Source organism: Cucumis melo, chromosome 3 (assembly GCF_025177605.1).
Source record: "Cucumis melo cultivar AY chromosome 3, USDA_Cmelo_AY_1.0, whole genome shotgun sequence".
Lineage (NCBI taxonomy): Eukaryota > Viridiplantae > Streptophyta > Magnoliopsida > Cucurbitales > Cucurbitaceae > Cucumis > Cucumis melo.
The window spans coordinates 18256830-18273921 of record NC_066859.1 but is presented as its reverse complement, the minus strand read 5'-3'; the positions used below and the strand labels follow the sequence as shown (position 1 = coordinate 18273921).

At 34.4% G+C, this 17092-nt stretch overlaps 1 protein-coding gene across 1 annotated transcript; it reads right to left on the bottom strand.

The window, feature by feature from the left end:
• Positions 1 to 15372: 15372 nt before the first annotated feature.
• On the bottom strand, positions 15373 to 16392 carry LOC107991967 (uncharacterized). The gene is made up of 2 exons (XM_017047480.2): positions 16004 to 16392; positions 15373 to 15631 (listed from the first exon to the last, which is right to left on the bottom strand). Exons 1-2 carry the CDS (start codon positions 16390 to 16392, stop codon positions 15373 to 15375), a joined length of 648 nt encoding a protein of 215 aa, XP_016902969.2.
• Positions 16393 to 17092: the final 700 nt, after the last annotated feature.

Sequence of the window (17092 nt, the reverse complement as noted above, 5' to 3'; positions counted from 1 at the left end):
ACTTACAGTTGTTGGTTGTTTATTTAAATATGTGATTAGGAGTTGGATAATTTTATTTGTTTTAGTACTATGTAGAAGGGTGGAAAGGTGTGTTGATATTTTAGGTGTTGGATGATCGTATTTACTGTAGTACTATATGGAAGTGTGGAAAAGTGTGCTTGTATTTTAGTGTTGGATCTTATGCATTGTAGGTGTTTATTATTGGTTTGCCATGGATGGCAGGATGTGTTGTTTGATATGTGTGATTATGGATATATTGGAGGATTTGGATTAGTTGGACTTATAATGTTGAATATAGTTGGGTTTATTGATATGTGATTATATGTAGGTGTTGGATGATGTGTATTTGTTGTAGTTCTATATGGAAGTGTATGCTGGAATTTTAGGTATTATTGTGTGCATTGCAGGTGAACTAGTTATAAGGCATTGAGTAGTAGGCATTATAGTCAGTGTGTAAGCCATTTTTTTTATTTTTTACAATATACGATGATGAACATTTTCGGACGTAATTCGACTCAAATAATATCGGTTTTGCCGTCATAAAAACTATTATAAATACGACATTAAATGTATCTTTAACGTGGATTTAAAAACGACATTAAATGTGTCTTTAATGTCGGTTTAAAAACGACAATAAATGTGTCTTTAATGTCGGTTCAAAAATTAAAGTCCTCTTTAATGTCGGTGGAAAAACGACATTAAAGATGTAGCATAAGCGACATTAAAGACATCTTTAATGTCGGTCTAAAAACGACATTAAAAATAGCTTTAATGTCGGTTTATAACCGACATTAAAGATGAACCGACATTAAAGACCTTCTATGTCGGTTATAAACGACATCTTTGAGTAAACAACTTTAATGTCGGTTATAAACCGACATTAAAGCCCAACCGACATTAAAGGCCTTTAATAACGCTTGCAAAGATGTCGGTCGCCAAGTGACATTAAAGGCCTTTAATGTCAGTTTTAAACCGACATTAAAGGCCAGATTTCTTGTAGTGTGCACTAAAAAAAGAAGCACAAAATAAAAAAACCATTCAAACATGACTAACGTAATTAATAACATTGAATGAAGCATTACAACATCCAAAAATTGACCACATTTTGTAGGAAAATGCCCCTTTAGAGTTTTTAGTTACACTATTTTAAGCTTTGCAGTTTTAAGAGTATCATATGTATGCTAAGAACTACTTGAGTTTTAAGAGTATCATATGTATGCTAAGAACTACTTGAAATCTATTAATTCTACCTTAGCAAGAGATGTTCAGAATTTCTACCTTAAATACATATGATATACCATGAAAATTATACACATTAGAGGATAAAAACACTAAAAATCATAGCAAGGGAATGAATGTCCTCAAAACTAAAGTAATAGCCAGACATCAAAGAAAATCCACAACAAATGTTAAAGAAAATCCACAATAGCATATCATCCTCACATAGCCATGAAATCTCCATTGACCTTGATTTTCTAATTCAAACAAACAAAAATCAATTAAAAATCAACCAAATGCCTTCATTGAGGCATTTCATCAAACACATTGTAAGCTACCAAAATGCTTCATCATATAGCCAATAATATATTTCACAAAATCATAATATACAAATTAAGTTCCAATCAATCACCTATCATACATAATCTTGCACTTCCAACTTCCAATTTTATGCATTGACATGAAATTCTTTTGAACCTAAAACAAGAAAATGACATTGATCTAACATCGTGCTAAGAAAATATAAAAAGTTTTTTTCCCAATTTACATTAGAAAAATTAACAATTACAAACAAGAAAATGTATTCTCAAGACCTTGTTATCTGAAAGTAGAACTTCACTCGCTAGTGATACATAATAGGAAGCTAAAACATAAATACATGTGGTTTTCCTTTTTTTTTTTTGGAGAACATTACGCTCCCCAGCTATCACTCCTTCAAAATTTTTCCCAATTTCAATTCAAGCTCTAGTAAAATGGGGTTGTTTAGAAAATGGCGTAGTGCATCGGGAAGCCAGACCATGGGAGAATTTAAAGAAATAAACAAAATCAAAGCTTATGAATTTAAAGAAAAAAGTTCTGAAGATAGAAGAGCAAATTATGAGATTGAAAGATAAAATAGATCAGCTAGAAGTAGAAAATCAGCATCTATGAGACCAAACTTTCTTGCCAGAGTAGAGGCCAAAGGAAGGAAGAAAGGAAAAATGTCTATACAATACCTTGCAATAAACCGTCGTCCGAGAAAAAAGCCGGTCACCACAGATGGGAAGGAGAGTGTGCGTGAGGGTTTTGCTTGAGGGAGGAGATGGGAGGGGGAGGAGACGGTCGATGGCAGCATTGAGGGAGGAGACGGGAACATGAGGAATTTTGAAGAAGGAAAGGGGAGTGTGCGTGAGGGTTTTGCGTGAGGGAGAGATTTTACCTTTTCTTTATTTTTTATTTTAATAAAAAAATATTTAATTAATTTTTTTAATGCCTTTACATACTATGATAGCAAATAATTGTCATGTATTTGGGCATTCCGAGATTACCGTCTTTTCCCGCCAAAATCCCGCTTTTTAACATTTGATGACAATTATTTGTTCCATCCTTTCAATTTGAGATGGAACCAACTGTCATAATAGAGGTTTTCTTGTAGTGTCGTTTTTGTTTAAGTCTTGTTCGATTCTGCTTGCTGAAAGTTTTTGTGGAAGAAGAGAAGTATTCAAGAGATTCTGCATTGATGAAGACTTTTGCATGTAGTTTGAAATAATGCTTTGATCATTTTCTCTTATCAATATGTCTTTGTTCTGTCAATTGAAGAGAAAATTTGACGTGTGAATTGTTTTACATGTGGTAGAGATTACTTGCTTACAAAATCAAACTCAAGTAGTGTTTTCAATGTGAATATATACATTGTTTTTATACTTTTTAAAATTAATCAAATGCAAGTTTGGTGACAAAATGTTGATGTAGATCTCTTTTTAAATTCTTCTTTCCGCAGATATGGGCCTTTGACTAACGGAAAAAATGGCTAATATTAATAATGATTAGCTATTTAAGAAATGCTAAACCAAATGATTTTTATGTTACAATAAATACTTTAAATCTATATAATAGATTAACTCAAGATCATTCATATCAAATTATTAAGAATGAGTTACATACTTCTATTGTCAAGAATAAGTTACATATCAGAATCCATCTCCTTGAATTAATAATCATCAGATACATGCGATTTGATCGTTCCCACTTCTCAATATTAGCTATATTCGGTTGTTCCTTAGTAAAAGCACGTTTATTCGTCCATAATGCAAGGTCCAAATCCATACATCCGAGAAGTATTTTCAGACTTTCCTTCCAAATCTTAAAATTTGATCCATTCAGCTTAGGGATTGAACTCAGATTACTAAATATTTGAGCAAGACCAACTGAACAAAGAACAAGCAAATAAATTATGTACTCACAATTAATAGATGTCATAAAATAAAATATGACAAAATAATTTAACATATATGGTGGACCCCTTTTACAAGATACCTAACACAACATTGATGTTCAACTTTTGGGTAGAGACATCAACTTTAAATGGTACTCTCAACGTAGTAATCAAAATACTAGCGGTAAACTCTGTTAAAAAATTAGCCTTTCTTTAGATCGACTATTTTTCACGTGAGCAATCCTTATAATTGTCACATACTCATAATTTGGCCAAATAATTATCTTCCTTTAGGCTAATAATTATTCACATAAATCAATGAATATGCACATCCTATATTTTAGAATTAAACTAATTTAGATAACAGAGGTTACTTTGCCAACATGCTATTTTGACTAATTAAATCTAAAATATAAGACACAATAATAATTTTATTATTGCAAAAAATAATGGAGGAAGAATACCAAATAATCTTTACCAAAGTTCACTCAATGATTGGATACATTAGAATAAAATTAATGCAACATAAACATGATGAATATCAAAAAAAGAAAAAAATCATCATTCAAGTTTAATCCACAAGATGATCAATTAATCTTGAACTTATTCATCTTGAATTAACAACATTATCAATTAAACTTGAATTCATAACAAGATTAATTAATCAAATATTTCAATCTGTACTAAATAAACTTAAAAACCCAATACGATTAATCAAATCTTGAATCTAGAATAATGATTAAACTTAAAACCATGATATGATTAATCAAATCTTTAAAACCACAATATGTTAATCAAATATTGAATCTAGAATAATTAAACTTAAAATCACAATATGATTAATCAAATTTGAAACTACAACACGATTAATTAAAACTTGAATCAAGATCAATTAAACTTAAAACTACAATATGTTTAATCAAATCTTGAATAAAAAATCCAATCGAAAACAAACAAATTCCAACAATTGAACATGAAATTCATGCTTTGATACCACTTGTTAGAATAAATACTTTAAATCTATATCATAGATTAACCCAATATCATTCCTGCCAAATTGTCAAGGATAAGTTACAACCAAATTCTATTGTCAAGAATAAGTTACATACCAGAACCCATCTCCTTGAATTGATGATAACTATAAACTGATGGCTATAAAATAACTATTGTCTTCCTCAACCAAAATCATGAATGCCTTTAGTGGGATCTTTCTCTTGATGGAATAAAAGAAAGACTGAGTGTTTATTGTTTTTGGTATATCAAGGACCATAGTCCTAAGGTTCTTGATATACTAGTTTAATTAGGATCCTCATTAAATCCTAATCAATTTAGGAATAGGCTTCTACCCATTTAGTCCATACTCAATTAAAAATCCTGAAACCTTATAATTAAATAGATCACATAATAGGTCCAATAAAATAAAATAACCAATGTAATAAATTACTAATTTACATACATAGCTCTTACTTTATACGTATTATTTAAATATATCTAACATCTTAGTCTTTCATTTCACCTATAATTATCATTTTAAACTATCAAACTAAAACCTTAAGAAGTTGTTTGTACCGTTGAATTGTGCCTAGAGTTCATATGGCTTAATAGTTTATATGACTGGAGAAGTCATTGTTTTTGGTGCATTGCAATTTTTATAAAAAAAAAAAAAAAAAAAAAAAATTCTTTTTTAGATTTTTCTTTTTTCTTTTTTGTGATGAACAAGAACAACACTTAAGCAACTGCATTTTTATTCAGGAATATGGTTAAATAAAATGAGAAACCAACGAGAAATAAAAACTTTTCTCCATAAATTTCCCTTCATATTCTTCTTGTTGTAGCTCTGTATTTTTCCTCTATTATTAATTTTTATTCATGGAATCTTTCTATTCATCTTACCCTTCAATGCACTATCACTATTTTCTTCCAACAATTTCACTTTCAATTCCTCTAAATTTGGAGAATTATTAAAAAAGCATACCTCCATTTTTCATCGTTTCATGTTAGAAAATGCTCTAAAAAACAAATCTTTATATTAGGATTTTCTTTTTGTAATTTGTTATCTTTGTTTTTGTTTGGTTTTTCTTAAATTTTTTTTACAACATTTTTCTACCTACATACTTTTCTAAATTTTTAATAATCATTTGACATGTGGATTTACTTACATATAACTATTGCTCTTAAAGTAGACAAGTACAATTATTTTTATAATAACAACCCTACAATACTTTAATAGTCATAAAATGTACGAGTTGAATGTGCACAAAAAAATAGAGACCAAAATTGGTCGTCGAAGTTGGTCATGCAGAGGTGGCTGTCAAAGTTCGAAATTGGTTGTCGGAGATGGAAGCCACACCAGTAATGGATCGTCAGAGTTAGTTGGGTGAAGATACTGGTAACTAGAGTTATCATCGAAGCTTGAAATTAGTTGTCGGAGGTGTCATCAGAGTGATTTACGGAGCTCGAATTGATCATCAAAATTGGTCGTCGAAATTATCATCAGAGTGATTGTCAGAGCCTATAACTGGCCATTAGAATTGTCATCAAAGTGATTGTTGGAGCTCAAAATTGGTCATCTGAATTTCCATAAGAGTGATTGTTCGAGCTCGAAATTGGTTGTCGAAGTTTTCATTAGAATGATTTTTTAAGCCCAAAATTGGTTGAAGTTGTCGTTGAAGTGGTTGTTCAAGCATGGAATTGATCGTCAAAATTGGTTGTCATCGTAGTGATTGTCAGAACCCAAAATTGTATGTCAGAGTTGGTCGCTAAAGTTGTCTTGAATCCGAAATTGGGCTTGAGAAAGTGGTCGTTGAAGTTAATTCTTGGAGTCTGCGATAAAGTGATGGATCATCAAATGGTGGTGCAATTGTATAAAGATCAAAAGAAGTAGACATTGGTGTGATACAAGATTTGGCAGAGGTCATTCCCGATGTGTAGAGGAGATCATTGAGATATTTAACTTAGTTAACAAATATGCCATCAATGGAGGATTGGATTTCGAGACCAAGAAAGTACTTTAAAGGACCAAGGTTGGATATTTTGAATTCTATGGCCAATTGTTTTTTAAGAACAGAAATGTATAAATAGTCAGGTTAAGTGACAATGATGTCATCTACATACAAAAGTAAGTAAGTGAGAGAAGATCCGACTGATCGAATGAATAATGAGAGATCAGCTGTAGACGCAACAAAACCCAAAGTGAATAAATAAGATGTAAAGCGTTCAAATGCAGCGCGAAGGGCCTGTTTGAGACCATAAAGACTCTTGTAGAGGAGACACACAATATTATTGGGACATGTTTTGTCTTGGAAGCCAGTAGGTTGAGCCATGTACACTGTTTCCTAAAGAATACCATGAAAAAAGGCATTTTTGACATCTAACTGGGTTAAGGACCAATTGTATTGAGCAGCAAGAGCAAGAATGATGCGTATGGTAGGTTTCTTAACAACAGGACTAAATGTTTCATCAAAATAAAAACCTTGTACCTGATGATAACCTTTAGCAACCAGTCAGACCTTGTGACGAGCAATAGTGCCGGATTATGTTTTATTCGAAAAACCCATTTACAGCCAACAACATTCATAGATGGAAGTCGAGGTACTAGGAACCAGGTACCTTATGCTTGAAGAGCATTGAATTCCTCATGCATCGCAGTTCGCCATTATGGATATTTGGAGGCTTCTGTATATGATGTGGGAGTTGGGAGAGCAGTTGTAATGTGAAAGGCCTTTGGCTTAAAAATATCTGATTTTGCTCGAGTTTGCATAGCATGAGTATTCCGAGGAGGAGGTGGATCAGGTAAGTTAATTGTGGTAGCATTTATCTCATTTCCTGTATCGACTATAGATGAAACATTCAAAGACTGACAAGTGGCATTAGTATCCATAAAAGATGAGCAAGTAATGTCAACAATGGGAGGGTGAATAGGTGCAGATTGGATATTGGGAATGAGAACAGAATTTAAGGGTGTATGTTGTGGAATGTTTAGTAAGGTGAGTAGTATACTTGGATCATAGATGGATAGGGATTGAGATGGAGAAGAGTTGGTGGAATTTGCATAGGGAAAGATTGTTTCATGAAAGATAACATGTCGTGAAACTATGGTTTGTTTGGTTAATGGATTGTAACAAATATAGCCTTTGAAGTTATGAGGATAGCCTAAAAATACATGTTGGGTGGTTTTTGGTTCAAGTTTGTGTTTGGTGTAAGGCTTGAGAATGAGAAGGGGGTAACATGCACATCCAAAAACTTTTAAATGATGCAAATCAGGAGTATAACCAAAAAGCATTTCAAATGGTGATAACATTTTAAGTGAGGAAGAGGGCATTCGATTAATAAGAAATACTGCAGTGGAGAAGGCGTAAGGCCAAAATTCAAGAGGAACAGAGGAATAGAAAATTAGAGATATTGCAGTTTCAACTATGTGACGATGTTTACGTTCGGCTATACCGTTTTGTTCAGGAGTGTAAGGACATGATTTTTGGTGAAAAATACCTTTGGAATCAAAAAAGGATTGTAAAGTGGTGTTCCAAAATTCACCACCACCATTTGATCGAATTTTTTTTAATTTTTGAGATATTTGATTTTCAATGAGAGGAACAAATTTTTGAACAATAGATGGAACATCATATTTGTAAGCAATAGGAAAAAGCCAAGTAAATTTGCTAAAGTTGTCAATAAAGCTAACATAATATCGATTTCCATTAGAAGTTATTATTGGAGAGGGTCCTCATCAAGCACTTGCTCATGTTTGCCTTTTAGTACCTTGCTCATGTTTTCCTTTTAACACCCTAGGTAGGGTCACTCTTATTGAAAAAAATGGGATAACTTAGTAGAAAAAAAAAAGAATGAGTGAAAAAGGAAAACCAGAAAAAAAAAAGTTAGGAAAAGAAAAGTAATTAAAAAGAAGAAGAAAAAATTAGTTAAAAAAAGAAAATAAAAAACGTTAAAAAAAAAAAAAAAGAAAAAATGAGTGAAATAAAAGGTTAGAAAATGAAACGTAATTAAAAAGAAAGAGAAAAAAGAAAAAAGTACAGAAAAGGAAAAAAAAATAAGAAATGGAAAAGAAAGAAAAAAGAAAAGAAAGAAAGAAAGAAAGAAATTGAAAAAAAAAATGAAAAAAACGTGAAAAAATGGAAAGAAAAAATCCATCAGAATTGAAAAAAAAACAAAACCAAACAAAGAAAGAAAAAGAATATATATATATATATACAAAAAAAAAACTAAATAGAATAAAGGAATAAAAGAGTTTTTTTTCTAGAATATAAAAGAAAAAAAGTAAAAGTAAAAAATTGAAAGAAAGAAAACTAATTAATTTAATCATATTTGCTTTTCCACCAACCCTGTTCTCCTAAATATGAAGCAAAAAAAAAAGAAAAAGGTAGAGAAGAATAAAAAAAAAATGGTAGGAAAGGAAGTGTTTTCTCTATTTATAGCATGGAAGGTGGCAAATCTCAACCAAACTTCTCAAACAAAATTGTTGATATTGAGTCAGGAGTTGAGATTGAGTTTGATTAAGCAAATCTCAAACAATTCTCCTAATTAATTCTAGCTAGGATTGAAGCAACATAAATTTTAAAAAAAAAATCCTCAAATCATTTTGGTTTTTTGTTGGAGGAAATTTCTCCTCTAACTCATGCTTTTTTTTTTACAACTTCCTCTCACAAATAACTTCCTCATGCATACCTTTTTATTTGTTTGTAAAAAAAATGGCAAACTTTTCAAATTTTAAGTTTGGGATTATTTGAGTATCAAGTTTTGTTAAAAATTTAAATTAGGAGATTATGTAAAAAAAAAAAAAAAAACCTTTGACTTAAAATCATATTTTGATGAGTTGACAATATTCCAATTTTATCAATTTTAAATCTCAATTCTCAAAGGAAATTAAAAAAAATATCAATTTCATTCAAATTTATTTCTTGACAATATTCTAAATGATTTAAATTAAATTGAATTAAATTCAAAAGTCTCTGCAGAATTGACATTGGGTTATATTCCAAACTTCTTCATATAACATTTTAATCAAACTTATGTCAAATCATAGTGTGATTAATTTGAAATATTGACTGGAGTAAAAATCAAGAACAATGTCACTTGTATTTTTGGTTTTTCAGCTTATTGTTTTTTAGATTCACCCCCTCATACATGTGAAGGAATCTAAAAAAGGGGCATTTGTTGAACAAGAAATTTTGGCCAATTAAATTGCGCCACATTATCATAGCAAAATTGTAATGATTACAATTTGATTTGATTTGGGTAATCAAGTTTCTCGTAACCAACCCAGTTCAAGCCCCTAAGGAAAAATTGAGCAAAAGAAATAATGAACCTGAACCCACCAAACAAGTGGACCTGAGTCCGAGCCCACTAAGCAAATGGGCCCAAGCCCAAGCCGTTAGACAAATGGGTCCAAGTCCAGGAAGCAAATGGCCACAAGCCCAAGCTCAAGAAGCAAATGGCCACAAGCCCAAGCTCAAGAAGCAAATGGGCCTAAGCCCACCTAAAACCCATGGAAATTCTCTATAAATAAAGACATTTGTCATTCATTTGGAGATCCTTGATTGATGGAAGAATTGAAGCTCTAGAGAATTGAAAACAAACTTCAAAAAGCTCTCAAGACGTGTAAGTTTTTATCAACCTCGAGATCATCATCTTCTGAAAGATTGAAGACTTGGAAGATCAAAATTTCCTAGAATTCCAGAAGTTGAAGCTCAAATTGACTTGCAACTACAACTTTCTGAAGATCGAAGATAAAAAACTTCTAAGTCTTAATTTGTATGCGAGAGAAAGAATCAAAGGAGTAAATATTAGAGATTGTATCTACAAAAATATATAATTCAATATACAAAGCTCAATTCTACGAATTACATTTCTCCTGAAATCTCGTGTGAACAGTGATATCATTTGCTTCCTCAATAGTTGTTACCTTTATACTAAAACGTTTTGTTCATGAATTGAGGATCTTTTGAACCAACTTTCTTCATATATTTTCTTCACCAAGAGAAAAAGACTCGTTTGCAATGTCTAATATACGAATATGAAAATTTGTTATAGTTTCTTCTTCCGTCATCTTGAGGGACTCAAATTTCAAGGTTAGAATCTGCAAATGTGATATTTTTACTTTATAGGTTCCTTCATGCGCAATAATAAGTATATCCTAAGCTTCCTTAGCTAAAACGCAAGTATGATCAAGTTGAATATGTTCCTATCCACTCCACTGAAGATAGTATTCAAGGCTCGCGAGTCCTCTAAAGAAGCTTCATCTTCTACCACTACGCCAGTCATTTTCTAGTTTTGGATTGACAACTCGATTATTTTCAGTAACTTGAGGAGGAGACCATCCAGTCACAACAACATTCCAAGTTTTCCTATCAATAGATTTGAGAAAGGCAATCATCTGAGCTTTCCAATATGACTAATTTGTTCTATATAAAATTGGAGTGCGAGTTGTTGATTCACCTTCCCTAATCGACTCCATTTAAGACTTAATGGACCAGTAGTCAACTCAATCTGATACCAATTGAAAAAAGAACTTTGTTAACCTGAAGGATTAAGATAGCACTAAATCTATTAACAAAGTAAACAGCACAATGTAAAAGTATGAAAAGAAAGAGCACAAGCAGATTGGTAACCCAGTATGGTGTAATCACATCTACATCTAGGAGGCCATATGCCCGAATGAGAAGATAGTTCACAAAGATTCAAGAGCTTAACAAGTACATAACTTATCAATAATAACTATCTTGTATTACACAACTTTCACAAGATAAAAGTTTAAGCTCCCTTTAAACCATTTGTCGCGCGGTTCTCCCCTGTATCTCGATATTCAAGCTCCTCCTCAATTAGACTCCTTGAGATATCTTCTAATGTTAGGCTCCCCCTAACTCATACGAATATTCTCAATGTAGTAGTCTCAATGCCAGTAACAAGATGTTGAACACCACATACTGCGAATAAGAACTTTTTGTTGAACAACTCGTAAGAAACAAAGAACATACCAACACCCTTCTTCTTTTTAATTCTGCAATAATACTCTTTAAAGTCACCGACGAAGCCAAAGACCAGAGATAAAACCAAATATTTTCATTCAAAGGAATAGGAAAAGATTTTACCAACGGTGGAGTATGTTAGAAGATAAGGTCGATCAGATTTATTGTTGTGTCGTGACGAACCACTGCCCTGAAAGCAATTTCGGCTGACCGTGGTGCTAATCGTTATGACGTTTGCTCTCCAAGGTTAACACAGCTTTTCAGTATGAACGTGCACTCGTAAGTACAGGGAATAGAAACAAAGGGCTTATGTAAGCTTAGAACACAGGGCGAAGACGATATGAGAGGAAGAAAGGAGGCGATTGAAGTGAATTGTGTGATTTGATGGAATGGGTTCTCTCCAATTTATAGAGGGGTGAAGGAGGCAGTGCGTGGAGGAGAGCGTTTATCGGGAAGAATAGGACGCGAGCGATCTTCGTAAAAGTTTGGAACGTTTGAACTGCGTGAATGTGCGCCACGTACTTTTCACGAACGAAGGTTACACGTGTCCTAGCTGCCAAAGAATAAAAATAGAAATAAAATTATATTCCTATCTTTCGCGCAAGCGCGGTTGCCCGAGCCCGCCCGCCCGTCCGATCGAACGGACGGCGGCGGCGCGCGTGTGGGACAGGGTTATGGTATCACCACTTACTTGGTTTGTAGTCCCATTCAATGATAGAAGTTTATACTTCCTCATCCCACTTCAAGTTTTATCCATGTGGGACAAAGTTTGATAGTTTTCCTATTTGGGCGAAGCCCAAATAAGTCATTTCTAATAATTCCCCACAAATTACTGCTATAGCAAAGTTTTCGAGTAAGTGAGGAAGAATGAGATTTGTTCTGAGCTTAGAGGAGATATTAAGCTTAGGCACAACAATATCCGGAGATTTGAATTGATGCGTAGTGAAGTAAGGCAACAACCTTGTTTAGAGGGAGTGAATTATATCTTGAACTCCTTGTAACACTTGGTTGAAACCCCTTACGACACGCTCTATCTTTAGGAAAAGTCTTTGTTTCTGCAATATAAATTTGTGCCTTTTTGGTCATGCACATAGAACGAACCTCGGGTCGTTGTGAGAGCTCTAGAAAGAGACCTTTAAACTCTTTCATAGAAGGCGGCCCCACCTTTACTGTCATGTTATATGTTCCATCAAGTTCGTCAAGTCAAACCACTCAAAAAGAGCTATGGAGACTTCATTGTCCATACCGATTATGGACTCACAGGTTTTGGATCATCCATCTAGTCCATTTAAGGATTGTCCACACGATGGGCTATGGACCATCAAGTTTATCGCAACAGACCACCCAATAAGGGGCTATGGACCATCAAGTCTATCGCAATAAACCACCCATTTATCAAGTGCTATGGATTTCCAAAGGGCTTCAGGCCCATGTTCACAAAGGAATCTAATACAATTTTCCTTGTTAGTCCTTTGGTTAAAGGATCAGCCAAGTTCTTCTAAGATCGAACAAATTCCAAGGAGATGGTTCCTTCCTTTAGCAGTTGTTTTACTACTGCATGCCTAAGACGTATGTGTCTACTCTTACCATTATAACACTGTTCTTGGCAGTACATATCGCAGCTTGCGAATCACAGTATGGACACAGGTACAGATGTCCCACATAATGGTACATCTTCTACTAGATTTTTGATCCACTCAGCCTCCTGTCCTGCCAACTCTAGTGCTATGAACTCGAATTCCATCGTGGATCTGGCTATACAAGTCTGTTTTGTAGACTTCCAAGATATAGCTCCACCTCTGAGTAAAAATACATACCCACTAGTAGAGTTAACCTCATCATTATCTGTAACCCAGTTTGCATCACAATATCCTTCTAGTGCGACAGGAAATTTGTTGAAGTGTAGACAGTAATCTATCATCCCTTTAAGATATCTCAACAGATGGCGTAAGGTATCCCAGTGGTATCTATTAGGATTGTGTGTATATCTACTTAATATACTGACAGCATATGCAATATCTGGTCTAGTGTAATTCATTAAATACATCACACTACCTATGATCTTTGCATATTCGGGTTGAGACACACTATCTCCTTTATTCTTCTTAAGATGTTTACTAGCGTCAAATGGAGTTCTCACAGGAGAAACATCAAAGGAATCAAACTTGTTTAGTATTTTCTCTACGTAATGAGATTGACATAGAGACAAACTGGTTTTGTTTTTCCTGATTTTAACACCTAGGATTACGTCTGCTTCTCCCAGGTCTTTCATTTCAAAGTGTGACGAGAGGAAAATCTTAGTATCACTTATTAACTCCATGTTTGTTCCAAAGATTAACATGTCATCAACATATAGACATATTAATATGCAATCAGCTCCAACCATCTTTGAATAAACACACATGTCAGAGGAATTTATTTTGAATCCATTGGTTATCAACGTATTGTTAAATTTTTCGTACCACTGCTTGGGAGCTTGCTTGAGACCGTATAGGGACTTTCTCAGTTTACACACTTTGTTTTCTTGCTCAGAGATTTTAAAGCCTTCTGGTTGTGTCATATAAATTTCTTCTTCTAAGTCACCATTTAAAAAGGCTGTTTTTACGTCCATTTGGTGAATAAGAAGGTTATGTATTGCGGCCAAAGCAATTAAGGCCCTAATTGTGGTTATCGTAGTTACAGGGGAATATGTGTCAAAATAGTCAACACCTTGTTTTTGGGTATATCCTACTACCACTAATCTAGCCTTGTATCTTTCTATTGATCCATTTGGTTTTGTTTTTCTTTTAAAGATCCACTTACATCTAATTGGCTTGTTTCCCATAGGAAGGTCCACCAGTTCCCATATATGATTCATGACCAGTGAGTCCAATTCACTTTTAATGCCCTCTTTCCACATACTTGAATCTACAGAGTTTAGCGCTTCTTGGTAAGTTTTAGGATCCTCATCTATTAAGTACAAGTTTGTGAAGTTACAGTCAATTCCATCACGCATTTCCACTATGAAGGTGGTTAGGAAATCTGGACCGAAACTTTTCTCAGTTCTCTATCTTTTACTTCTCCTAAGTTCTAATTCACATCTTAGCTTTGAAGTATCAACAGTTTCAGAAACAGGTGTTTCACTAACGATTGAGGGGTTTTTAGAATCATGCATTCTTTTAGATAGGCTAGGAGCATACAATGATTGTTTTAACGGAAAAACATGCTCAAAGAATTCTGCATCTCTAGATTCGTTTATAGTTTTGTCATTTAAACACATAAACCTATATGCAGCACTATTTTGAGCATACCCGATAAAAATGTAATCAAAGGTTTTAGATCCTACCGTAGTTTTCTTCAATGCAGGAAATGGTACCTTAGCCAAGCATCCCTAGACCTTCAGGTAGGAAAGATTTGGTGCATGTCCTTCCCAGAGTTCGTATGGAGTTTTGTCTAGCCTTTTGTGGGGAATCCTGTTAAGAATAAAACACGCAGACAACACAGCTTCCCCCCCACATATTATTAGATAGGCCGGAGCTCAATAACATGGCATTCATCATTTCTTTAAGAGTTCTGTTTTTTCGTTCTGCTATGCCATTTTGTTGTGGTGAGTAAGGAGCAGTAAATTCATGGATGATACCATTTGATTCACAAAATTCTTTAAGAGTTTTATCAGAATACACACCACCTCTATCTGATCTTAATCTTTTTATCCTTTTTTCTAGCTGATTCTTAGATTATGCCTTGAATTTTAAAAACATACTGATAGCTTCATTTTTTGTTTTTATCAGGTATATCTTAGTGAATCTAGAGTAATCATCAACAAAGGATACATAGTAGTTTTTACCACCTCTACTAGTAGTGGTTATAAAGTCGGCTAGATTCGAGTGAATTAATTCTAACAGATCAGTAGTTCTGTATTCAACTGGTTTGAAAGTCTTCTTATGGAATTTACTTTCTACACAAATGGGGCATTTACCAGTTTCATGCGACTCAGAAGTATTAATGAGTCTCAAGTCTAAGTTTTCTAATTGATGCAAAGTTCACATGTTCTAGTCTACCATGCCATAAGTTAGCAGATTCAATCAAGTAAGCAGAACTAGAAGCATTTGCATTCATGGAAATCGTGTTTAGCACAAATAGACCATTAGACAGATACCCCTTACCAACAAAATCTCCATTTTTGGTGAGGATAACTTTGTCACCTTCTAGTACAATTTTAAGCCCGACCCGATTCAACAGACTCCCAGACACCAGGTTCCTACGTAGGGAAAGAACATATAGAACATTACTTAAAGATAAAGTTTTGCCAGAAGTTAACTTTAAAATAACCTTCCCTTTTCCGATTACTCCTGCAGTGGTTGAGTTTCCCATGAACATGCATTCTCCATCGGCAGTGTCTTCGTAGTCATGGAGAAGTTCACGATTGGTGCAGAAGTGTCTCGAGGCTCAAGTATCGAGAATCCAGTCCGTCTTGTTTTCTATCAGATTGGCCTCTACTGTGGCTGCTATGATCTCACTGTCTTGTTCTGCTAGATTGGCTTGAGGTGTTGGTTTCTGACTTGGTCTCCCTTTCCTCTAGTTGCATTGGTATGATTTATGCCCTTCCTTTCCGCACACGTAGCAGACCAGCCTTTTCTTCTTAATTTGTCCCCCAGTAGTCTTGAACTGTCTCTTCTCTGAGTTTTTCCCTTTATGCCCTTTTTCCTGCTTCGTTCTGTCTCTGTTCACAAAAGACGATTTGACTAAGTTAGCATTAACTGAATTTAAATTTTGGGAGGCTAACTTATCTTTCAGTCTGTTGGCTTCTTCCGTGCGCATGTGACTGATGAGTTCCTGGAGCTTTAGATCCCTCTTCTTGTGCTTGAGATGATTACGGTAGTCATTCCAGGATGAAGGAAACTTTTCCAGCAGGACATTTGCTTGAAGTATTTCGCACATCTTCATGCCTTCAGACAGGACGTTTGCCACCAGGTTCTCGTACTCATGTATTTGTTCCACGACTGGCTTGTCGTCAGTCATTTGGAATTGTAGCCATTTTCCAACCACATATTTTTTTTCGTCCAGCATCATCTCCTCCATACGGTGATTCCAAGGTGCTCCAGATGTCCTTGGTAGATTTTTGGACTACGAACAAATCAAACATTGGGTCTGACATATGGTTTAACAGGTGTCTTCGAACGGTCTTGTTATCCTTTGCATATTTTTCAGGATCGATCACTTGGTTCTTCTTTACTTGATCAGCGACAGTGACAGTAGTAGGAGGTCCCGTAAATGATTCTGGATCAGAAGATGTTGAAGTGGTAGTTGGGGGGCCAGAGGACGACAGATCTGTAGTGAGGACATAATCAACGTCTAGTTGCTACTTTTGGGACAAACGGCGGTAGTTCTTTCCGTCAAGTGGCTCAAGTTTAGACAGGTCAGGTAGGATTTTTTTGGAGGTCTTGATCAACATCATTGCTTTCAGATTGTTAGAAGATAAGGTCGATCAGATTTATTGCTGTGCCGTGACGAACCACTGCCCTGAAAGCAATTTCAGCTGACCGTGGTGCTAATCGTTATGTCGTTTGCTCCCCAAGGTTAACACAACTTCCCAGTACAAACGTGCACTCGTAAGTACAGGGAATAGAAACAAAGGGCTTATGTAAGCTCAGAACATAGGGCAAAAACGATAGGAGAGGAAGAGAGGAGGCAATTAAAGTGAATTGTGTGATTTGATGGA

Bases quoted from the DNA above. Each gene is read 5' to 3' on its own strand.
- LOC107991967 (XM_017047480.2), bottom strand. From the start codon at position 16,392: ATGACTGACGACAAGCCAGTCGTGGAACAAATACATGAGTACGAGAAC. The intron at 15,632-16,003 runs GCTGGTCTGCTA...TTCCCTACGTAG, and splicing joins GGACAAATTAAGAAGAAAAG to GAACCTGGTGTCTGGGAGTC.